The sequence below is a fragment of the Cotesia glomerata genome, linkage group LG1, assembly GCF_020080835.1.
Source record: "Cotesia glomerata isolate CgM1 linkage group LG1, MPM_Cglom_v2.3, whole genome shotgun sequence".
Lineage (NCBI taxonomy): Eukaryota > Metazoa > Arthropoda > Insecta > Hymenoptera > Braconidae > Cotesia > Cotesia glomerata.
The window spans coordinates 22,959,929-22,985,258 of record NC_058158.1 but is presented as its reverse complement, the minus strand read 5'-3'; the positions used below and the strand labels follow the sequence as shown (position 1 = coordinate 22,985,258).

The window sequence follows — 25,330 nt, the reverse complement described above, 5'->3', positions numbered from 1 at the left end:
ACTGATTTTCCCCTACTCGTGTCGTCTTGTGACGTCACGGGGGCTACACATTAATTTAGCTAGTGTCGGTAACAGAAATTTCGGGTGGTAGTTCGCCAGGCTGATAAAATCGGGACATTTTGCAGTGTCTCAATATATATATATATATATATATATATATATATATATATATATATATATATATATATATATATATATATATATTAATTAACACACAGATTGTTTTGAACTTCTGCATATAAATTTACTTTTATAAAATATAGACGCAGAATATCCTAAAATCATTTACTTTAAAGCAAGTAACTTATTATTGTTAATTAATAATTTGTCACCCAACTTTTAGAAATATTTATTATAAAATACTTGATTACAATCTTTAGTTATCTTATTGAATATTTTAATAATGTTTCAATTAATAATTAAATACATAACTGTTACTTTTACCTGCTGCAATTTTTTGTCAATCATGGTCTTTCGAAATTTTTTCTTCTTGGATTTAGTTTCTGTCGATAAATCTGTATCACCTTTTCTTTTCTGTAACATAATATATGTAATGCATTTTAACATTTTTTTCTAACCAACTTATGTTTTCCTATAATACAAGTTGTTATACCTATTTTGTTTGATCAAAATAGTAGTATTAAAATACAATTATATAAGTTATAACAAAATAAATTTGACTAACCCTGCTTTTTTTTAATTTCTTTCTTTTTACTGTTTCAGTTTTTGCTAAAGATGAATTAAACTTCATTGTCGGTTTTATTTTCGGAAGAGTGATGATTTTTGAAGGATCATCATCATTCTGATTATCTGCATTCGTAATCGGTTTTAAATTTTCCTTGCTATCACTGTCATGATTTCCAGTCTTATTATCAATAATCTGTAAAAGCATTAATTATTAAGAAGCTATAATTAAAGTAAATCAAATACACGAATGTTGGTTGAGTCGACAAATACAATCATTTGAAAATTTTCTTACCACTATTATTATGCATTGCTTATAATTGATTAAAAAAATATTTCTAATTTTATGCAATGAATAAAAACAGGATTTCCTACAATTTACGTATTGTTATAATAAGATATGTGTAGCAAGCACAGATAAAGTAATTAATCTATCGCCCTAAACTTTTAGGGAATAAACAGATGTAATAATCGATTCTGGTTGAAAAAAAAAAAAATAACTTTTTTTTCTATGGATTGAATATCGATGATTATACTGTCTTTATCCATGTTCGTTACTTTTAGGATAAGACTTAATTGAACATTTGGCAGAAAAATGATTGGAACAGTTGATATTTGGTTACCGTAAAGACAACAGATATTGTTCACAGTAAAGAAACCATGAATTTGTAAGAATTCTTTTGTACGAAGCTGGACAACTGTGTCATTCGTTTTTTTGGGACGAATATAAGCTATACTGCGAAGTACCATCTCATTAAAAATACATTTGTCAAAAACTTCTACAGAAAAAGTAGTGTTAAAGTGTTGGCTTATCAATTGAAGTAGTTGATCACTTGGTGATTTAGTACTGCCGATAAGAATGACATTATCATTACTTCGTGTACAATTCTTCAGTCACTGTGGCTTAAACAAATCTTTACAATAATTACGACATTTAATGGATTCAGTATTGTGATCGATATTGCATCGAATATTTTTCTCTTTAAGCACTGAATTAATTATTTGGTTTGATACACCACTGACTCCTGTAATGCAACGCTTGATGAAAAAAATCATACTTTCAAATGGAAAAGCTGAACTTGCCCACAATGGCCCACTTTGCCGGACAGATTCTACAATGTGCAGTAATGAGTGTAAATTAAACGTGATCGAACTAACACCGTAAAGAATTTGACAATCTCGTACAAATTGGAGTATGTCTATTTCACAGATTTTGAGATCTCTTTCAGTTATGTTGTCAGTCATCAACGTATAGATGCTTGAAACTAACAAAATATAAGATTGAAAACATTTTTCGTCGAGAATACCGGCTAGGCACGGAATGCTATCGAATAATAGCTACGATTCCCATTCTGAGGCTTTCTATTTGGCTACATGATCATCCGTTCGAACCAGTCTATGAATTTCTTGAGGTCTCTCAATCTTTAGCTGACGAGCAGCAATTTCTTTTCGTTGCTGCGGCTTCAAATAATATTCTGTTCCTGGCTTAGTCCACACTGCCCACAATTGTCGTGATACACCCAACAGAACGTCGTACATATAGTCAATAGGAAAACCCCAAACACAATCGAATTGTTCTAATTGTTGCATTGCACAATTACCTTTAACACCGTTTATCGGCTTTCCCAACTTTTTAACATCTTCGACATCTTTATTGTGACTTTGTTTTGTCCGTAGTATAGGATGTTGTTCTGTGATTGGATACCTAACCGCTGAACTATCATAAAGTCCATTAGCATAACACCAGCTACAGCCCGAATATCCGTTGAAATGTAAACGATTCTGAATAACAGGTCTTGCAACGGAGTCCACACATAACAAAAGACAGAAAAATTTCAAATTTCTTCTATTGCCGATGTTATCATTAATGTTTATACCTTTTTTCATAATCTTATTAGCATTTTTTATAAATTCAGACACATAAGTTTGCATTAATTGTGGAGATGGTTCTGCTGATGTTATGTATAGACCACCAAGAATCACATTACGAAATCGCAATGCTGGTGATAATTCATTTATATATAGTTGTATTGGCTACATACTTCGTTTGGAGCTCTTTGTCAGTGGTGCCCCATCTGTATTGACATTATAAGTCAATTCACCCGGTGACATTTCTTGTACAACTTTATACAATCGACCGTCATATACATCACGAATCAATGCATCATTTTGAGGTTGTTTTAATTTTTCAATAGTATTCAATAAGTCAGTCATCTTTTATTTCCGAGCCCCTAAGAAATAATTTTAATTGATATTTTAAATCAATCATTATAAATTGATTCTTACTTGCTGATGAAAGTTTATATTTTGCTTTACAGTGGCCGCACAACACACTGTCGATACAGCAGTAAATGGCCTTTTATCATAAGAACAAAAAAATTATAAAAAATATTTTACATATAAGGTAAAAGCCCCAATAGATGATCACGTACCAGTATATGATCACTCCATGTATTTGTATATCTATATTCACAAATATAGGTATACAAATACATGGAGTGATCATATACTGGTACATGATCATATATTGGGGCTTTTACCTTATTTAGCGTGACAAAAAAAAATTTTTTTTTATAATATTACAAATGTTTATATAGAATTTGGTAAAATACATACCCTCAACGTATATCAGTAAGCCTTTCTTAGGTGAGTTATTCTCATACATAATCCAATGTTGTTTACTTTTATTTTACGGTGGCTTTAACTGCTCATGATTATGTACCAATGACAATAGGATCGTGTCATATTTATCATCGTCTATTAATTTTATATAAGCAAACATGCTTATAATTTTATTAATGCTGAAACATCATGAATAAATAATTAATTATCACCTTCAAATGAAGTACTTAATATAACTTATAGAGGAAACTAGTATATGCATGCTACAAAATTCTCAATTTTCTATTCGAGTTTTTGTCAAACGTAATAAATAAAACAAAATTTATTTTAAAACTTTAGTGCGAATAGGCACAAAAATTTTTGACTTCTTGTAGATAAAGATTAAATGGAAAATTTAATTTCTCGAAAATAATAATCTGAATTTAAAATTTTCTTATTTTTGTAAGTAATAAATGAAACTAAATTTGTTATTGGTTTAATTCTTAGATATTCTTTTTTATAAGAATTCATCTCAAGTATAGTGAATAATTAGGCACTTGTTAATTGTTAAATGATGACGGACAGAAGTCCAGAAGAAAAGATGGAAATTTATTGTGCTTTAGTGGAAGAACAGAATATTCTTATAAATTTCTATACAATTAAATATTTTTAAATTGTTTTTACACAGAGACTCTAATCAGCAATAATTAATGCGACTGCAAAATTCACTCAAACTATCAATGCAAAAGGACACTACAGCTGAGAAATTACTTATGAAATATAAAATTACAAGTTACATTCTTTTAAACCGTTAATACTCATTAAAATATTGTTTTCCTCATTAGGAAAAAATCTAATTTTTTTTTTTATTTGAAATTTTCAGCTAAACTTCAGCTATTATTACTTTTTCTTTCAATATGGATCCCTGTTTAAGAACTCCAATAGGATCTTATCAAAAGCGACAAAAGCCACTTAGAAACTAATAAATATTTATTGGTTTCTAAGTGGCTATTGTCACTTTTAATGGGATCTTATTGGAGTTTTTCAACAGGGATTGTACATATTGATAATTATAAATATTTGAGTTGAAGATTATTTTAACGGAACCTATCTAATGCTATTGGTCTATTCGGAGAAACTTGTAAGACTATATAATTTAATAATTTTTAATTGCTTCAATTAGTTATTTTTAGAATTATAAAATACAACACATTTTAGACAGAAGCGGATATTATTAATGCGAATAGAAATAATTTTTTATTTCTTCGTCAAAAAATGTATTCAAAAATTTAATTTCACTACACATCTACGCATATTAAAAAAAAACTCGTTGTTTTTTAAAATAACAAAATTTAAAAAATTTTCTTACAGATTGTGATTCATTAAAATATAAATGATCTTGCATTAAATTTCAACCACTTTTTTTTTAAGGACATAGAGAGTATACTTACCAACAAATAATCCTAAAATTATTCAATAAGAAAATAACAGTAGATTTTTAATGGGATGTATTGGATTATACCGGTAAAATAGGAGATTTGGATAAAATTTATTGCAACCTATTGCTATTCAAATCTTTCCACAGTTATTCATCAAAATTAAAAAATGTTATAAAACATTTTAATGACATATCTAACAATTAGGAACTTTTAACTATTGAAATATCATGATACTGAAGTTTTATTTTAGAAGTAAATGAGTGGAAAAAAAAAATATTTAAAAAATGTATACTTATATTTTGTCAAATTATCTACATATGCAATTTTTTTTTATTCTTTTAAAATAATTTTTTCAATTATAAAAATCATAAAAATTGTTACATGTCTGCTAATTTCAGTATCATGAGATATCTAATACATAAATGTAATATATTGATAAAAGTTTTCTATTGGTGTTTATTAAATTGTATAGGTAAACTGGAAATCCATACAAGAAAAAATTTCAACGAAAAATTTTTTTTAATGCAGTTATTTGAAACAAAGAGAAGGTAGTTACACCACACTTTCGCGAAATTGTATGCACTTTATAAAAAAAATTTTTTCAGAAGCTTAGTCATGCATGCACTGATTAATTATTCTAAAATCATCAATTTTAGCTACAACCTCAATGAAACAAAAGGTAACACTTATTTACAATTAGTAAAAAACAGTAGTTACATATTTTATCAAAATCAATTTGTAGATAAATTTAAATCTGTTTTTTAAAACACAGGAAATTTTTAAATATATAAGTTCATACATAAAGTCACACAATTGAAGACAATAGAATTGTAGAGGAGTTAAGCATGTTACAAGTTAGACGGTCAACGAACAAGTGAATAGCTAAGTAATTTTTAGCGGCCTACCGGGTTGTAGCGCTTTGTCCCCACCACCTGTGGTATGCACTTGTCTCAATTCTGGCAACAGTCAAATACACGTTGGAAGTCTCTCGGTTTCTTTCTCGGATTAGCACGATGATTCTTCAAAAAAGAAGACGACAATAGAGGCTTATAGCGGGTACTCGCTTGGACAGTGATTCCAAACGAAACAGTATTTATTGGTTGTAGCCAAGGATTTTTAAATAAAGATATAGTACAAAGGAGAGACTTATATAGAACAGAAATTGATATGAAAATTAAATTAGCCGACATCTAGAAATTTTTATAATTTTTTTTATTACAAAAAATTTTTTTTAATTTGTAGAAAAATTGAAAAACTGTAAATGCAACTTTTAAAAAATATTTTTTAGTTCTAATTTAATCAATGATGCAAAATCGAAAAATCAAAAATGTCGGCAAACTTTATTATTATAAATTGTTTTTAATTATACTTACGACAGTTTATATAGTGTCAATTTAGCTGACGTGCCATAATTTTTAAAATATGCACTTGTAAATTTTTTAATTTTCTACAAGTGCATTTTTTAAAAATTATTATTTTTCAAATATTAATTTATTTATTTACAAAACCAAAATTATTGAATGTCGTCGGCTGAATTTACACTCGTATGTATATGAAACCGTAACATTTATAAGTGTATCAAATATTAAAAATTATAAATACATGGTAATTATATCCGATAGAAATCGATCTGTTATATACTAGAAAATCCTTATTTGGAATTACCATAATTATTTCCATGATTTACTTGTTGTAACTGATAGAGAAAAGATATGCAATTCCTCCTTATCCCAAATACCATTAAATTAACGGAATATCAGATTCGGTAATTGGAATCTATTGTGTTTTTGCGACAGCAATTACTTATGAAAAATAATAAATAATTATAGTTTTTATGTTGCAAATACTTTATCTATACCAATACATATCACAAAAATAGGTTAGTTATTACAATTAAAGTCCGATAGAAAAAGTCATTGGCATAAACTTATAAATACTTTTATGTTCATAAAAACGAAAACCAGGTATATACATAATTTGTACAATCTAAATGGAGTTGCAATTAGAAAAATTTAACCACTTAAAATTGTAAATACTGATGAAATTTACCATATTGGTTTTTCCTTATTGAATCAAATAAATAACTTACTCGGGGCACCAGATAAAATCCAATCAAATTAAAAAATTATCACAATCGTATATATTACAATATGGAAAAACCGTATAAATTTCAAATTTTCTCTCTCGGAAGCACGGGGATACGGACTTCTTCCTTACCCAGCTATTGACAGGACACGGGCAGTTCAACGCCTATCTTTTTAAGATGGAACTGCACCCCACGACAACGTGCAAATACTGCCCGGATCAAATAGACGACGCCGAACACACGTTCTTCGAGTGTATACGGTGGAAGTACTACAGAAGCAGCACCGAAGAAATTATAGCCACCACACTCTCCCCCGAGAGCTTGATAGCCTGCGTGCTTAGAAAAGAAGATAACTGGTCACCTGTTGCAGCCTACGCGCAGCGCCTTCTAAAAGAAAAAAACCGCAGAAAGGGACCAGTAACCAGGAGTAGGCGTCGTGAGACGCAATATGGACTGGATTGAAGTAATGCTAACGCGGTTCCGAACCAGTCATCTCCGTACCATCTACGGGGAAGGAGAGAGGAGTTTTTTTTAGTGGGTAAAAATCCCACACTACCGACCATCATCTTTCAATGATAGCGGTGTCTTCGAAAGATTTTTTTCGATTCTCCATTAAAAAAAAAAAAAAAAAAAAAAAAAAAAAAAAACACACACACGTGGACGGGACATCCTCGTAGGAATAGTCAAAGTAACTTCCTAGAACCTCAAAACGTGAAGATCTAATAAGAACTCGATTTTCGGAAATCATCGATTTTTATAGCAGAAAATAAAGAAATAGTCGATTTATTTGGCGGTCTAAGTCCCTGTATGGTCAATTACTACTATTTAATTTTTACTTCCTTTATCAACGGTTAAAGTTCTTGAAAAAAAAAAAGAAGTTTTTTATTTTCTGTAAATTCAAAAATTTGAAAACTATTATTTTGTGCTAAATCTGAATCCAAACATCGTTCGATCTAAACATCAATCTCATAAGCTTCCACTATTCAAGCTTCAAAGTTTCGCCATGGGTACTCTTGCGTGATGTAATGTTGAACGCTCAACTTTTCAGTGAAAGTTTTTTGTATGCAAAGAACATTCAATCGAAATTTCAAAACAGTCAATTTAACTGCAAAAAAAATTTATTTAGTGAAATGATCCATATATTACAAAAACGTTTCAGGATAACATTTTATTTATTATCTTTCTTTTTTTTTTTTGGTAATAATTAACAATAACTTCTCGAAGTTCTGAAAATTTTCAGCGTTTTTAGAGGGAAGATATAAAAAAAAATTGAACAGATCGATTAAAATCATAAAATATAAATGTAGATTTGAATTTTTAAATGTATTTGACTAATTAAAACTCATTACATTAGGTATAAATTATTCTATTGAAGAAATTATTTTTTTTCATCTTTAATGTCTTTTGATGATTGAGTTTCTCTAAAATTAGGAAATTGCTCCCATGGTGTAGATAAATCAAATCTACGAAACTCTTGGGCTAATTCCAATGGTTCAGCTACTATGCGTTTAACTTCGTCATCATATCGGACCTGAGAAAAAAAACATATTACATGTATACACGGAGTGCTGTGCAGGTGTGGGTATTTAAAGAAAATACGTGTTTGGATACTCCAAGCTTTTTTAAGCAATTCAAAAAATTTTAGTTTTTATGTTTGACAATTATTCTATGTCCTGATATTTATCAAAAAACTTTTTTCTCACCTTCGGACGGAAAGCGTCAATTTTCCTCCCGCTGCGCTAAACGAAAATGCCGCTTTCCGCCTCCGTCGAGGAGAAAAATAGTATACACACCACGGGCAGTAAATAAGAAAGCCTCAGATCACATGTTTATTGACCTCGGCTTCGCCTCGGACAACAATTACATGTGATCTGAGACATTTCTTATTTTACTGCCCTAGATGTGTAATATACTATTTTTATCATTCCGAGGCCGAAAGTTTGTTTCCCAACCCTCTTTTGCGCGAAGAAACAAATGAATTTCAGACCTATCACTATTAGTGACATTTAAAATCACGCACGTTTTTTGTTTTAACTTTCTTCCCGTGCATTAAATATTATAACCCGTTCTATAGTAACCAAATATCGAGTAATTAACAGCAGCGTCATACAAGTATAAGTGAAGTGATGATAAATAATTGTATTATTTATAATTTTGTGTGCAGTGATATTATTAAATAAAATTTATCTAGTTTAAAAAGAAAAATGACTTCATCTGATTCGTCTGACGATTCGGAGAATGCTGAAGCGCTGAAAATGCGACGTGATATAGAAGCAGAAGCTCAAGAAATTACAAAAAATCTAGCACCGTCAGAATCAGTTCAAAGATACCGTACTTGCTATAATAATTTCATGAGTTGGAAAAATGCTAACGCAGGAGATGCACTGAGTGAAAATGTTTTGTTGGTATATTTTAAGGACTTGATGGAAACATTGGCACCTAGTACAATCTGGAGTCGCTGGTCTATGTTAAAAACAATGATCAGCATTAACCACAACATTGATATCAATAAATACGCCAAATTAAAAACTTCAATTAAAAATTTTTCCAAAGGTCATGTTTCCAAAAAATCCAAAGTACTTTCATGGAGTCAATTTAAAAAGTTTATTACTGAAGCTCCTGATTATATTTATTTAGCTACGAAGGTAAATATTAAATAACTATTTATGTCTTTACGTAAAACCACTATAATTACAAGTATTTATTGAAATTCTATTTCAGGTTATTGCGATTTTCGGAGTATCTGGAGCAATGAGAGGTCAAGAAATTTGTGACTTAGCAATACAAGACGTCGAAGATACGGGCACCCAGCTGATTTTAACTGTCCTTAAAACGAAAAATAAATATCCTCGGACGTTTGTGATTGGCCCTGAATTTCGCGAGAAAATTCGTCAATACCAGACTCTCAGACCTAAAGACACAAGAACAGACAGATTTTTCTTACAATATCATCGCGGTGCTTGCATACGTCAAGTCATTGGGAAAAACTCGATTGCTCAAGCTCCTAAAACCATAGCTCTGTTCTTAAGACTACCAGATGCTGAGAAATACACAGGCCACTGCCTTCGTTGTACATTTACAACGCTGTTGGCCGATTCCGGAGCTTCTCTACTCACTATCAAACAGCACGGGGGTTGGAAATCGGATGCAGTTGCTACCGGATACATAGAGAATTTCTTGGCAAACAAGCGAAAAATTTTCAATCAAATAATTAGTGCAGATCGTTCTTTACCGACATCAACACATACAATAACATCTACCATGCAAACTTCTTTTAATTCAAACTGCTCTCCACCAACAACTCACACAATAACATCTACCATGCAAACTTCTAATTTAACCTGCTCTCTATTAGCAACTCACACAACAACATCTACTAGGCCAACGCCTTCCAATTCAACCTGCTCTTTACCAACAACAACTCACACAGTAACATCTACTAGTACAAAAACTTCAAAATCAGATTTCTCAACACCAGTAATCACTCGAACAATAACAACGACAAAATTAACAATGCCAACTTATACAACAACAGCGACGACTTCCAAGTCTGTTTCAGAAATCCAAGATTCGATATCTGATATTTTTTTTTTTTTTCTTTAACCCCGCTTTTCAGACTTCTATCTCGATGGGAGTCCGGCCGAGACCGGAGGGGGACCCCAGGCTGATCGGTACATTTAGTTTGGCAGAATAAGTTTGGCGGTATTACATACTTTTTCAGCCTGGAGAGTACTGTAATGCGGCGATGGGCCGACTTTGGGGAAACTGCACGCATTTGCCTGTGCCCTACCGGTAGCACAGGGCTTGGGGAAACCATCGAAAAACCCAAACCTGTACAGCCTGGTGTAAGTTACGAGCACCGATGTTCACTGAAAATTAAATTTCAGCTCACACCGGGATTCGAACCCACGCCTCACCAGTCCCAAGCAAGCATGACAAGCGTTGTACCTCTTAGCCATGGGACTGGCTGATATCTGATATTGATCTTGAATTTGCAATGGATTATCCAAATGTACAACCTACTTCGAAATCAACATCGATGTCTGGACCTAAAAGATTAAATGAAAAACCTACTAAGCCGTCAGATTCAAAATTCAAACGAAGAATTTGCTTACAAAGAAACGATCCAAAATATTTTTAAGTCTATTCCACATCATGCTCAGATAAAATTTGAAAATTACAATTTTGAAATTAATCTTCATTACCATGAAAACGATAAAGAAAATCAAAATGATTAATTAAGCTATTACATGATGAGGTTATTTAAGTTTCTGTTATTTGAATACATTATAAACTCTATTTCCTGTTATGTTATAATGGTTTTATCATATGTAATATTATTATAGTTGAGAAAATTTTTTGTGGATAAAAATCTTAATTTTATTCTTATGAAATAAAAAAATTATGTATGTTTATATATTCATCTAATGATATTATAATAATAATAATAATGATAATAATAATAATTATATTTTTATAGTTTCTCAAATTATTATCAAACTTTCAGTCCTGGATCAATAAAAAATAGTATACGCGCCATGCGAGGAAAGTAGGTTGCCTTCGGCTTGGGTGACAAAATTGCGCGGGTTGAAATGTCCTACTTTTCTCCCTTGGTGCGTAATATACTATTTAGTGGATTTTGAGTTTTTTTAACAATCAAGTTTTAAAGATGTCAAATTTGAAACAAAAAATGGCTCTTTTTGAGATCTTTTTTTCAAAATTCCATTCTTTTTCTAATGATGACTGAAATTGAAAGTTTTTGTTTATTCATGTACTTTTTAGAAATAAATACAAAAAACGCCATTTGGCAACACCCGATACGGATAGGTAGATTTCTTGGATGAATATTGAAAAATTTTTGTAATTTTCTGAACTACCACAAAAATTTAAAAAAATTATCAAAAGTGGGCAAGTAAAAGCGTAATCTGAAGATAATTATGTGAACTTTAACATTCATTCAATAGATTTAAACTATCTTTTACGGCTAAGACATTCCCGGAAAAAAATGATCAGACCTGACCGTGCCTGTTCATGTATGATCAGGTCTGAAATTAGACCTGATCATGCCTGTTCATGTATAATCAGGTCTGAAATTAGTCATGATCATGCCTGTTCATGCCTGCTCATGTCTGAAGCGTCAAATACGCTCAGACCTGTTCATGTCTGAAGGGTTAAATATGCTCAGGTCTAATCAGGCCTATTCATGTCTGATCAGGCCTGTTCATATCTGTCCATGCCTGTTCATATCTGAAGGGTTGAACACGCTCATGTCTGTTCATGTCTAATCAGGCCTGTTCATGTCTGAAGCGGGAAATACGCTCAGGCCTGTTGATCCCTGTTCATATTTGAATCATTACATATGCTCAGGCTTGTTCATCCCTAAAATAGTTAATTAAATTTACCTTACGGTAGGTTTTTAATGATAATCAAAATACTTTTATTTATTGAATAATAAAATATACCGTTTATTGATAAGATACAAATTTATTAATCGAAATTAATGTACATATACTGAACATATTCAAAAATTTTTTCTTAGCATTAACAGGCATGGACAGGTATGATCGGGCCTGAGCGTATTTAACGCTTCAGACATGAACAGGGATGGACAGGCATGATTAGGCCTGAGCGTATTAAACGCTTCAGACATGAACAGACCTGGACAGGCCTGATCAGGCATGAAGAGACATGAGCGTCTTTAACCCTTCAGACATAAACAGGCCTGATCAGGAATAATCTGACCTGAGCGTATTTAACCCTTCAGACATGAACAGGCCTGATCAGACATGATTAAGCCTGATCAGACCTGAGCGTATTTAACCCTTCAGACATGAACAGGCCTGTTCAGACATGAACAGGCCTGTTCAGGCCTGAGAGTATTTGACGCTTCAGACATGAGTAGACATGAACAGGCATGACCATTTCCATAAATTTTTCAAAAAAACCACTTTTTTATTTTTAAATTGCCATAACTTTTTCAAAAATTGACTTATCGGGACGTTTTTTTTTTTCAAAATTTTTGTTATTAAATGTTCATTTTGGGAAAAAATATAAAAAAATTATTCAAAACTATCTTCATCGTTATTTTTTAGATTTTCTGAAAAAACTCCGAATTTCTCGATGATAACCATTTTTAATTTCTTTTTCTTTCTTTCATATAAAACTTTGACATTTTCTAAAAATATCCTGAAATTTTGAGAAAGGTATTTTTTTGATTTCTATTTTTTTTTTCAATTAAGAAAAAAATTTTTTTTCAATTGAGAAAAAAATTTTTTTTTTTAATCTTATTTTTCATAACACTGGTCCAAAAATTTCCGGGAATCCTCAAAAAACAAGAAAAAAGTATAAAACCAAAAGTTGAACATGTTAATCACACCGAGAAAATTAATTTTTTTAGAAACAAAGAAAATTGAAAAACAATTGTTTTTTCCATTTATTGCTTAATAAATGGCATTGAAATAAACAATTCTCCGATAATCTGAGTTTTATGGTTAAACGCTATTATCAGATGGTTTAATACATGATTATAATGTCTCAAATGCAATAATTCTTAAACTAATAAAGACATTTAGCTTAGCTAAGCAAGAAAATGTTCTTTAACTTAATATCATTTCTGAAGATGGCACTTAATCAGTTTTTTTTATGAAGAAGATTCATCGGTGGCGCAAGCTATCATTTCTCAAAGAAGTTTAGAGTAATTTAAAAATAAACTTGGACCTTCGCAAGGATTAAAAATTTAAAAAGCAATTCTGAGAAGCTGACCTGGTTAACTTTTAGTTCTATATTTTTTTTTGTTTTTCAATTTTCTTTGTTTTTAAAAAAATAAAATTTCTCGATGATTCCCGTGCAAAAAAAAGATGTCCCAAAAGTGTCACAAAAATATCCCAAAATAGTCACAAAAATTTTTCAGAAATAATTATATAAATAATTTAAAATAGTGGTGTTCTAAAAAGTCATAAATGTGTCCTAAAATAATCACAAAAATGTTCCAAAAGAGTCACAAACATGTTCCAAAATAGTCAAAAAAATGTCCCAAATAAGTCACAAAAATGTCCCAAAATAGTCACAAAAATGTCCCAAAACAGTCACAAAAATTTTCAGAAATAATTATATAAATAATTTAAAATAGTGAAGTGTTCTAAAATAGTCATAAATGTTTCCTAAAATAATCACAAAAATGTTTCAAAATAGTCACAAACATGTTCGAAAATAGTCACAAACATGTCGCAAAAGAGTTACAAAAATGTCCCAAAATAGTCACAAAAATGTCCCAAAACAGTCACAAAAATGTTCCGAAATAATTATATAAATAATTTAAAATAGTGAAGTGTTCTAAAAAAGTCATAAATGTGTCCTAAAATAATCACAAAAATGTCCCAAAAGAGTCACCAAAATGTCCCAAAATAGTCTCAAAAATGTTCAAAAATCGGCACAAAACTATTCCGAAATAATTATATAATTAATTTAAAATAGTGAAGTGTTCTAAAAAAGTCATAAATGTGTCCTAAAATAATCACAAAAATTTTCAAAAATAGTCACAAAAATATTCCAAAATAGTCACAAACATGTCCCAAAATAGTCACAAAAATGTCCTAAAATAGTCCCTAACATGTCCTAAAATAGTCACAAATATGTTCCAAAGTAGTCACAGAAATGTCCAAAAATAGTTACAAAATGTTCCAATATAGTCACAAATATGTCCCAAATAGTCACAAAAATGAGTTGAAAAAATGACGTAAGCTTGAAAAAAATTTTTTATGAGAGTTTAAAAATGCTCAACTCTTATATTTTGAATTTTTCATCCGGTGTCACAAAAATGTCACAAAATAGTCCCAAATTGTGTCAATTTTGGAGCTCCTCGCTTGGAACATTTTTGTGACACTTTTGGGACATCTTTTCAACTTCCCGCTAAGAAAATCGAAGATTTTCAAAAATCGAAAAGTTATTGTTTTCACCCCGTTTTACAAAAATCGAGTTTTCATCAGATCTCGACGTTTGAAGGTCACAGGAAGCTTCCCTGACTCTTCCCGCGAGGTTGTCACGGTGTCTGTATGTATGTATGTGTGTGTGTGTGTGTGTGTGTGTGTGTGTGTGTTTTTTTTTTGTGAAGAGGTACGAAAAAAGATCTTCAAAAGACACCGGTATCGTTAACTCTGCCGCCCATCTTCCGGCAGATATCGATAGTCGGTAGTGTGGAGATTTTTACCCACTAAAAAAAACATTCCTCTTCCCCTCTCCCCTACATGGTACGGGGAGGACTGGATTGGAACCGCATTAGCATTACTTCAATCCAGTCGTGCTGCGTCTCACGACGCCTACTCCTGGCTACTGGTCCCTTTCTGCGATTTTGTCTTTCAGGAGGTGCTGTGCATAAACTGCAACAGCTGACCAGTTTTCCTCTTGTTTGATCATATAGGTCACCAGGCTTGAGGGGGAGAGCCTGGTGCCTATGATCTCTTCAGTGTTTCTTCTGTAGTCCTTCCATCGAGCGCACTCGAAGAATGTGTGTTCGGAGTCGTCGATTTTATCCGGGCAGTATTTGCACGTTGGTGTGCTGTGCAAACCCATCTTGAAAAGATAGGCATTGAACTGCCCATGTCCCGTCAATAGCTGGGTCAGGAAAAAGTCCGTATCCCCGTGCTTCCGAGAGAGCCAGACGTTGATGTTTGGGATCAGGCGCGCCGTCCATCTGCCCGTCTCTCCCGATGTCCATCGGTCCTGCCACTCTTGCTGCGTTTCCGTCATAGAGTTTTGCTCTTTCGAACGCTAATAGGTCGATGGGCGCGGCTCCTGCAATGACCAATACAGCCGCTTCGGAAACTGTGCGGTAGGCGCAGGCAACCCTGAGAGCGCCTCGCCGCTGTACTGCTGCGATCTTTCGCCGGTAGGTCTTCTGCTTTAATATGTCTGCCCATATCTCCGCTCCATAAAGCAGTACCGAGTGGACTGCTTCTAGAAGAACTCTTCTCTTTTTTGTTCTTGGTCCCATGGTGTTGGTCATAATTCGTGCTAGGCTAGACACAGTCTTGCTGGCTTTCTTGCATGCACTGTCGAGGTGTTCACGGAAAGATAGTTTCTCGTCTATCATTACCCCTAGATACCGCAGGGCCCTTGTTGACGTCAGCGTTGTTCCTCCCATGTCCATAGCGAATGGTTTTGGAAACCATTTTTGACGGGTCAAAACGACCATCTCGGTTTTCTGTTTGGCGAGTTTCAGGTGATGCTTATCGAGCCAAGTCTCGACGGTGTCGATGGTTTCCCGAACTAGCAGTTCGGCCTCTTCCACGCTGTCCGCCACTATAGTGGCTGCAACGTCGTCTGCAAAGTCTGTTAGCTCTACTTGCTCTGGCAACGGGATTTCAAGAAGCTCGTCGTAGTCTGCGTTCCATAGATCAGGCCCCATTATTGAGCCTTGCGGCACGCCAGCCGTTATGGCGTATTCTTGTGGGCCTTCAGTAGTTTCCACTATTAGCTTTCTATCGTCAAGGTAGTTGTCGACTAGTGCCAGATTTTCTGGCTCCGCGTCAAACTTGTGCTCCAGAGCGTCTAAAATGTCTCCCCAATTTGCGCTGTTAAATGCGTCTTTGACATCTAGCGTGAGGAGAAGACATACTTTACGAGCTTTGAGGCTACCAGACCATGCTTGTGTTGCTGTCTTTATGACTTTCTTGATCGCTCCGACTGTCGAATGACCTTTCCGGAAGCCATGCTGGTTGGTGGCAAAACCTCCAGCACGGTCGATGTCGTCGCGAAGTCTCCCTTGTATGAGCTTCTCGAGCAGTTTTCCAGCAATGTCTAGCATACAGAGTGGTCTAAACGACGAAGGTGTTATGGGGGTTCCCTTACTTTTGTCTAAGAGAACCAATCTCTGCTGTTTCCAGACCGCGGAAAAGGTGCCAGTTGCCAAGCATGCGTTGTAGGTGTTCAGGAGTAAGTCTGGGTATTCCAGGGCTATAATCTTGATCACCGATGCCGGGATGCCATCAGGTCCAGGTGCCTTTCCTGTTTTGAGTGACTTGGCCGCGTCTTGTAGTTCCTTAGTTGTGAAAGGCGTTACTTCGTTGTTTTTAGTGTAGTGTTTCTTCTCCCGCGGCGGGTGTTTGGGGAAAAGCTCCACTACGATGCTATCCATTAAGGCTGGAGACTTCGGCGCCTCTGGTGAAGTCTTTCCAAGTCGTTTGGCGACAATTTGGTAGGCTTTACCCCAGATGTCATTGTCGAGATCGTTGCAGATCTCTTTTCACAACTTTGCTTTACTTGCTTTGATGGCTCGATTTAGCATCTTTTTGGCCTGCTTGTACTCTTTTGAATACAAGTCCTGGCTTGGGGAGCGTTTGGCGGCTCTCGTTGCGCGGCGACGTAGTTGATGGCACATTTTGCGAAGTTCCGCTATGTCTGTTGACCACCAGTACGCCGGCCTGCGAAAACTCCGGTTTTTCAACCGCGGCATAGAGGCGTCACATGCGGCGGAAATCTCCTTCATCGTATTTAGTACTGTCCTTTCTGTCTCGCTGCAAGTATCCGGAGTCGGGTTGTTCTGAAGGGTAGACCAGCTCCGTGCAAGTGAAGCTCGCAGTGCCTCTGGATCAAGCTTCCTGGCATTCCACTTTCGCTTAGAAAGGTCGTGTTGTGGTACCGGAGCAGATGCCAATCCAACGTTAAATGTCACGAACTGGTGATCACTGCCACTGTATTTTTCGGATAGTGTCCAGTTTTCAATCATGTTGGCAATTTTTGGAGTCGCCAACGAAATGTCGAGGATGGACTCTTGGTACCCCGGTCTTCTGACAGTCGTGGTGCTCCCAGTATTTAGCACTATGAGGTCGAGTCTAGCCACGACGTCAGCGACCTCGTTGCCTCTGGTGTCGGAGAAATCAGCGCCCCATTCAGCCGATTTAGCATTGAAGTCACCAGCTACGATAACTTCGCCGTCGAACTTGGTGATCAAATCCTCTATATTTGCCAGTTTCTGTCGGAACACACTAATCCCTTCGTTGGGTGAGAGATAGACGCTTATGAAGTAGGTTATGGGGGTTTGAATCCAGACAAAACCTGCTCCACTTCCGCTGTTGATGGTGGTAACGTTCTTTGTATTTGCAATCCAGATTGCCGCCGTGCCAGTTTTGTCTGTGAACCATGCTCTATCTTGGAGGTTTAGATATTGCTCACAGATGAAGCAAACGTCGATCCTCTCTTCAAAGACTCACTGGAGAAGTAAATTTTGCGCCAACGCACATCTATTCAGGTTTCCTTGAAGTATGCGTGTCATTTCTGCCCTTTCGTAGCTTCGGCAAGTGCGGTGCGGAATACCTTACAAGCCCCAGAGCCTGGAATATGACATAAGCTATCTGGAGCTTCTTGTTCCTGTGAACAGAGGAAGCACTTTGGCTGTTCAACGCAGTCTGCAGCTTTGTGGTTTCCTCCCCCGCATTTAAAGCAGCACTTGCTTCTGTCAGGCCCCTTGCAGGAGTTCATCGCGTGCCCGTATCCGAGGCATCTGATACAGTGTGTTACTTTTACAACTGGTCGAATGCGGTAGTTGACCCATCCGATCATTATACGAGCCTTGTCAAGGATTTTGAACGCGCTAGCCTCGTCTATCTCGCAGAAGGCTGCCCGGTTGCCCCGTCGAGTAGGCTTTGTCAAATTTACCCGTTTGATCTCCAGGCTGTCGGTGAAGTCACGTTTGAGTGCTTCGCGGACGTCGTTCTCAGTAGTGATGGCATCCAAGTCCAGGATCTCGATCGTTGCTTTTGGTGTAAGCGTTCTGACTGTACCGATGTTAGCAGTTGCTGTTTTTATCGCAGCCGTGAAAGCGGTAGTGTCTTCAGTCTTGCGACCTATTTCTAGAAGAACGCCCCCTCGCTTCGTTTGTTTGATAGACTTTGTCTACTCCAGTCTCTGTCGGATTAACCTTGGCTTTGATTTCCTTGAGGAGATCGGCGTATGTTCGCCCTTCAGCTGGTTGGACAAGCACAGCTTTAGTTTTTATCTTCTTCCTCCTCGGTTTCCTGGAGCCAACATTGCTTGGCTGGTTTTGGGCTGTAGCAGATTGAGCCACTGGCTTCTGTTCTTCCTTTTTCTTGCTTTTCCGAGTCACTTTGGTCCAGGTATCACCCCGGGCTGTCTTCTTATGTGCTGGCTTATCGATTTCCGAGGAAGGGCTGGGCGTGGATAGCGGCCTCTTCTTGTTTTTCTCTTCTCTATGCTGTGTTTTCTCAGGAGTGACCGAAAACGTCTGGGATTTTTTGTTCAGATCCGGAGATGTTTGCGTGGTTCTCGCCGACTTCGTTGCTGGTTTGTTGGCCAACTTATATGCCGTGGCAATGGACGCTACTATTTTTCTGAGTTCATGGTGGAGATTTCGTTTATCCTTTATGAACTCAGCTAATTCTTCGATCTTGCTACCGAGCCGTTCCATTGGCGATTGTTGACCGGTGACAGTCGGTAGAGAGTTTATCCTTCCTCGGCATGTGTGAGTGTTGACGGGAGCAACAGGTCTTCCACCTATTGGAGGAAAGTTTGTTTGCTGTGCGTCTACTTCCATCAGAGCTGTTTCTTTACTCCCTGTAGCATTGCTAGCATTGTTAGACAGCAGAGCCATGGGGTCTACTCCACTGTTCAAACGGTCGCTTGATAACGACGAGTTCAGGCCCGTTTGTACGCCTTCCCTCGCCGGCACTGAGGTATCCCTCCTCTGCACCGTAGACGATGTTTGAAATTGTTCTGACATTTCCATACCATCTTTTGCTAGGTTTTGGTCCACCCCGAGTATTCTATTTCCTCGGTACCCGACGCATCTGACGTGCAGATATGCCGGGCATTCCCCTATCCGCCACCTGGAGAGGCGCCCGATGCGGGACCCAGCAAGCCCGACACGAGTGTGTGTGTGTGTGTGTGTGTGTGTGTGTGTGTGTGTGTGTGTGTGTGTGTGTGTGTGAAAGTATGTAAACCGCTTATAACTTTTGAACGGCGTGACCGATTTCATCGCGGTTGGTGCCATTCGAAAGGGCTTGACCAAACTTAGATTTTGAAATCTATTTGGACCGATTCAGATCAATAGATTTTGAGAAATCTTCAAAAAACTGAAAAAAAAATTTTTTTCAAATGTGGTTTTTTTGGAATAACTTTTAAATGGCTTGATGGTTCAATTCCAAAAACTAATCAGCTCTTAACCTCAAAAAAATCACGTCGATCGCCACCAATCCGGTCAAAATCGGTTGATTCGTTCGAGAGATATCGTGAACGAAAGAAAACCGAAAAAAGTGTTTTTTCGGAATAATTCCGAAATTCCTAGCGCGATCAATTAAAAATTTAAGATTCTTTGTGAGGCTTAAAAAACTGTGTCGAATGTTGCCAACCGCGTGAAAATCGGTTTATTCATTCAAAAGTTATTGCGGTTTAAAAATTCAAAAAATAGTGTCTTATCAAATCTCTATCAGACTTTTGAGCTCGAAGAGCTCAAAAGCATAGGAAAGCAATCTTTTTGAGCTCGGAGAGCTTAAAATAACCCATAAATTGTATTTTTGAGCTCGAAGAGCTCAAAAACGTCATTGGTGCAATTTTAAGCGCCTAAGTATGGAATTAGCGGGAAGTTGCAGGGATGGCCTTCAGGGTCAACCGTTTTTCTAATTTTTTTTACTCGGGTTAACATGTTCAACTTTTGGTCCTATACTTTTTTTTGTTTTTAAGGATTCCCGGAAATTTTTGGTTCGGTGTTATGAAAAATAAGATTAAAAAAAAGAATTTTTTTTTTCAATTGAAAAAAACATAGAAATCGAAAAAACACCTTTCTGAAAATTTCAGGATATTTGTAGAAAATGTCAAAGTTTATATGAAAGAAAGAAAAAAGAAATTAAAAATGGTTATCATCGAGAAATTCGGAGTTTTTTAAGAAAATCTAAAAAATAACGATGAAGATAGGTTTGAATAATTTTTTTATATTTTTTTCCATAATGAACATTTAATAACAAAAATTTTGAAAAAAAATCGTCTCGATAAGTCAATTTTTGAAAAAGTTATGGCAATTTAAAAATAAAAAAGCGGTTTATTTGAAAAATTCATAACTTTTTTTTTGGTTGGGTAAAAAAATTTGAAAAAATTATGAGAGACGAAAAAGATGGTAAACTTTCAGCCAAATCAAAAGGGGTCAGGGTCAAAAGTGGTCGATTTGGCGTGGAATGCCCCATATATACATATTAGGGTGGTCGTTAAAAATTAAATTTTTTCCGGCGCCCAAAAAAATCCTTCTTTTTAACGAAAAACTACGGGAAAAATTTTGCTTTTCGATTTTAAACAAAAAGAACACGTGCCGGCAGTCAATTAAAGTTCATTTTTCGATAAAATTATAGTTTTTTGAAATATTTGTCACAGTATTCAAATTTGGACAAAAAATCATGAAAACAGGCTTGTAGGAAATTAATTTCTCTACAAAACGGTTTCTTTTGGTTTTAGATGAAGTTCATATCCATTGAGATAATCTTATTAGTAAACTTATATACTCTATTAAGTCAGTCATTTTAGCACTAAAAACTTTATTTTTCCGGAAATATGAACAATTCTCGCAAAATATTTTGAATTTTAGATATTTTCTTCATATTTTGACATGGGTAAATAATTTTCAATTTAATGATTTTCAAATGAAACCTCTATCGGTGAGTTATCTATGATCAATCTTGTTCAAATTTCCCTAGAATATGGACAAAAGAGTGGAGTGCCTTTCCGTAAGGTCAAGAGTTTTAAATTGGTCTTAATCTGTAAATCAAAATTAAATAATGCTGTAAAGCGGGAAAGAAGAGGAGTTACGGTAATTATTACGTGAAGCATTCCACATTCACATAACAGTATAATTGGGAGGAGAGGATTGAGAAAGGAATTGGAAAAGACCTTCTTAATAAGAGTTTATAGAATATGCGAGGAAAAATTCGAATAGCTCGGACTGGGATTCGAACCCAGAACCTTACGAAGACATGTCGACTACTCTACCATTTGCGCTACCCGTCTATACCAAATTTCCTTTTCGCTTATTCTATATACATTACGCCACATCGTCCATCTTACGGTCTACATTATTTTTAAAATTAAATAATGCTGTGAAGCGGGAAAGAATAGGAGTTACGGTTATTATTACGTGAAGCGTTCCACGTTCACGTAACAGGATAATTGGGAGCAAGTGATTGAGAAATGAATTGGAAAGGACCTTCTTAATGTGAGTTTATAGAATATGCGACATAAAATTGTTCATATTACCGGAAAAATAAAGTTTTTATTGCTAAAATGACTGACCTAATAGAGTTTATAAGTTTACTGATAAGATTATCTCGATGGATATGAGCTTCATCTAAAACCGAAAGGAACCGTCTTGTAGAGAATTTAATTTCCTACCAGCCTGTTTTCATGATTTTTTGTCCCAATTCAAATACTGTGACAAATATTTCAAAAAACTATAATTTTATCGAAAAGTGAACTTTAATTGACCGTCGGCACGTGTTTTTTTTTTGTTTAAAATCAAAAAGCAAAATTTATCCCGTAGTTTTTCGTCAAAAAAAAGGATTTTTTTGGGCGCCGGAAAAAATTTAATTTTTAACGACCACCCTAATACATATGCAAATACATATCGATAGTGCCATTCTAATACGTCGTATCCCACAAAATTTGACAAATTGACTTTTTTTGAAAAATGGAATCGTAATAATATTATGCAAGTCATATTAAAATTTTAAAGGTCAAATAGTTAAATAACTATTTTTAAATAAATATTTTCATCTGCCAAATCCCATTTAAATGTGGGATACGACGTATTAGAATTGCAGTATCGATATATATACTTTTGAGCGAATGCTATTTTTCGACATGACTCGATGAAATGAAACATATTATGACAAAATTTTCTTAAAATGACGACATGAGGCCGACTACAACAGATAGATTTCTAAAGAAATGCTACTAAAAAAAAAACACGATCATAACTATATTAAAAAAAAAAAAAAAAAAAAAAAAAGTGATTGGTCCATTAGATTTAATTTACTCATATTGAAATTTTAGCTATTTATCATAATTTTAGAATTAATTGAAACTATAACAATGTACTAAAGATGAATTTCAATCACCCGTTACATAAAAAAATGTTGATATCAACCCACAGTGAGTTTCAAACAGCTTTAAGTCTTCGGGAGGGAGCAAAAAATTTTAGAATTTTCAAAAATCGAAAAAAAAAATATAGTTATTAAAATAATCTTACAAAACTGAGACCTGTAAGTTATATTGATGTGATAGAATTTTGAAATAAAAGTTACAGAAATAAATCAGAGAATACAGACTTTCAATAACATAATTCCAAGATTTTAACTTAATATCTATACTATCTCATTAAAAAATACTCAAAAAAGCATTTATTGCTTTATTTCTAAATTTATTTTTTCTTTCCACATGATACGTATTTTGTATACACAAAAACAAACAAAAGTTTCAAAAGAAAATTAAATTAAGATAAGTTTTGGTTTAGACCGAAGTTAATGGTTTTGTCGAAGAAGACATGAGCAGAACATCAAGATAGCGATTATTTTTTTTTTTTTTTTTTTTTTTTTTTATATCCTTTAAACGGAAAATCTTAAAATTTACTAAGATTTTTTCATGGATAGTCAAAAAATTGGTAAAATCAAAAACTAAAATTTTTCTGACTGTTCAATTTGGAGAAAAATACCATGGAAATAAACACAATTTTCGCTAAATATTTGTGATTAAATAAATAAATACCTCGATGAAGCCGCTGAGTGGGAAATCTTTCCTTAATGGATGCCCTTCAAAACCATAATCCGTCAAAATTCTACGCAAATCTGGATGATCACTAAAGTAAATACCAAACATATCCCAAACTTCTCTCTCGTACCAATTAGCGGCTTTAAAAATAGAAACTATAGAATCTACTGGAGTCAATTCATCTGTGTAAGATTTTACTCTTATACGATTATTAAATCGAAGAGACAATAAGTTGTATACTAGCTGCAAAAAAAAATAATCACATTTTATTAAGTATCACAAGTAGATATCACAAATATCAATCAGTATAAATACTTTAATAACACGAAATTACAAACTTCGAATCGATACGGTCGACTAGGAACATCAAGAGCAGTTAAGTCAGCTAGAATAGTGTACTGTGAATTATGGTGATCTCTTAAGAATGATAATGTAGGCCGAATTCCTGATGGAGCAATAAGAATTTCAAGTTCATCTTGAGCTGTCATCTGCACTTTTTGAACATATTTGGGTAAACATTCCGCTAGATATTGACCAAAGCTTCTGACTGAATCAAGATTGTCATGGAAAGACTTCCGCACAATGGCTAAAAATAATAAAAAAAAATCTATATAATTATACATAAATTAAACTATTGTTTCGACTCACATGATCGTTGTGATTCATCTTCTGTCTCTGTAGTTGTTTGGGGATTACGTAGTGTCGATGAAATTGATAGATAACCTGCATAATTTTAAAGAATTAATAATATATCCAATAACATTAAAAGGAATAAAAATTAGCTAACGTTTAGATATTGAAATACATGACGATCGAGCTAATGATTTAAAACTATTTTTAATAAAGAATGCCATTTCCAAAAACTTAATATACAAAAGTTTACAATTGTAATTGTTTTCTGAAAATTCGTATATTTATATAATAAGCTCACTATACAAATGTGAGTGAAAATGTCAGTGTAGCAATGCAAAAATTATTGCCTGGGTGCACGCAGATATACTAGTCAAAAATGAGTGTGTATACGAGTAGACGTTAAGCATGAAAAGATGTTGAGCATTATTTTAGGTGACGCTATCGGTATGCATCAACAGGGGCTGCTCACTCAATGCTTTTAGATAGAGGCGAATTTTGTCATCGGAGGAAAATGGTGATACCAACGTAATGAAAGAAATTACTATACTTTTGGAGGTATTTTTCGTTAGTATAGAAAAAATGGCCGCGTTCAAGTTTACTAAGTTCTTGGCAGATCTTAACATATCTTGTAGCAACAACTTAAAGTAACTATATTGTTTTTTAAAAAAACCTATAATAAAATAATGCAAGATATATTTATTTAAGTGTGTCTAAATATTAATTTTTTGGTAGATAAAGTCAGCCCTACTCAGAACTTAGTAAACCTGAACGCAGCCAATGTTAGCAGTTTTTAGGAAGTCGAGAGCGCCCTCTACTGAATAATGCGATTGGAGGAAATTTAAGCGCGGAAATTGAAACAAAATAATAGTGCATTACTGCAATATTCATAATAAATAATAAAATATCTATATAAGTTAGTTTCAAATAAATTATTGTCAATAAAAAAATTAACAAACAATTAAGTACTACGAATAATAAGTATAAAATAATAATAAACAACCTCACTCATGCTCGAGGCTAAAAATTTACTTGATGATAGTATCAGAGTCTATGTTTGGATAGCTACGTGGAATTGCGCGAGGCTAATAATTGTCGAAGCCGAGCTTCGATTCTTGCGAACGGCGAATAT

At 34.3% G+C, this 25,330-nt stretch overlaps 2 protein-coding genes across 4 annotated transcripts; both read right to left on the bottom strand.

Annotated features, from left to right (window-relative positions):
• Positions 1-372: 372 nt before the first annotated feature.
• Positions 373-3,481, bottom strand: LOC123263293. Of its 2 annotated transcripts, XR_006509142.1 has the most exons (3): positions 3,301-3,481; positions 686-880; positions 373-534 (listed from the first exon to the last, which is right to left on the bottom strand). XR_006509142.1 is itself a non-coding variant. In XM_044725927.1 (2 exons), exon 2 carries the CDS (start codon positions 2,614-2,616, stop codon positions 2,047-2,049), a length of 570 nt encoding a protein of 189 aa, XP_044581862.1. In that variant the 5' UTR covers positions 2,617-2,915; positions 3,301-3,481; the 3' UTR covers positions 686-2,046. The 2 variants fall into 2 exon arrangements, 1 of the variants encoding a protein (XP_044581862.1); XM_044725927.1 differs by lacking the exon at positions 373-534 and having other exon boundaries at positions 686-2,915.
• Positions 3,482-8,114: 4,633 nt separating this feature from the next.
• On the bottom strand, positions 8,115-24,542 carry LOC123266710 (NADH dehydrogenase [ubiquinone] iron-sulfur protein 3, mitochondrial). Of its 2 annotated transcripts, none has more exons than XM_044731092.1 (5): positions 24,356-24,542; positions 24,217-24,291; positions 23,907-24,175; positions 23,566-23,811; positions 8,115-8,341 (listed from the first exon to the last, which is right to left on the bottom strand). In XM_044731092.1, exons 1-5 carry the CDS (start codon positions 24,420-24,422, stop codon positions 8,189-8,191), a joined length of 810 nt encoding a protein of 269 aa, XP_044587027.1. In that variant the 5' UTR covers positions 24,423-24,542; the 3' UTR covers positions 8,115-8,188. The 2 variants fall into 2 exon arrangements, with proteins under 2 accessions (XP_044587027.1, XP_044587034.1); XM_044731099.1 differs by having other exon boundaries at positions 23,907-24,154; positions 24,356-24,541.
• Positions 24,543-25,330: the final 788 nt, after the last annotated feature.

What these genes read in the sequence shown, in the direction of transcription:
- LOC123266710 (XM_044731092.1), bottom strand. Translation starts at nt 24,422, where the DNA reads ATGGCATTCTTTATTAAAAATAGTTTTAAATCATTAGCTCGATCGTCA. An exon ending in ATGTATTTCAATATCTAAAC is followed by an intron (nt 24,292 to 24,355) that starts GTTAGCTAATTT and finishes AAAATTATGCAG; the next exon opens with GTTATCTATCAATTTCATCG. An exon ending in CACTCAGCGGCTTCATCGAG is followed by an intron (nt 8,342 to 23,565) that starts GTATTTATTTAT and finishes TTTTTTTCTCAG; the next exon opens with GTCCGATATGATGACGAAGT.
- LOC123263293 (XM_044725927.1), bottom strand. Translation starts at nt 2,616, where the DNA reads ATGCAAACTTATGTGTCTGAATTTATAAAAAATGCTAATAAGATTATG.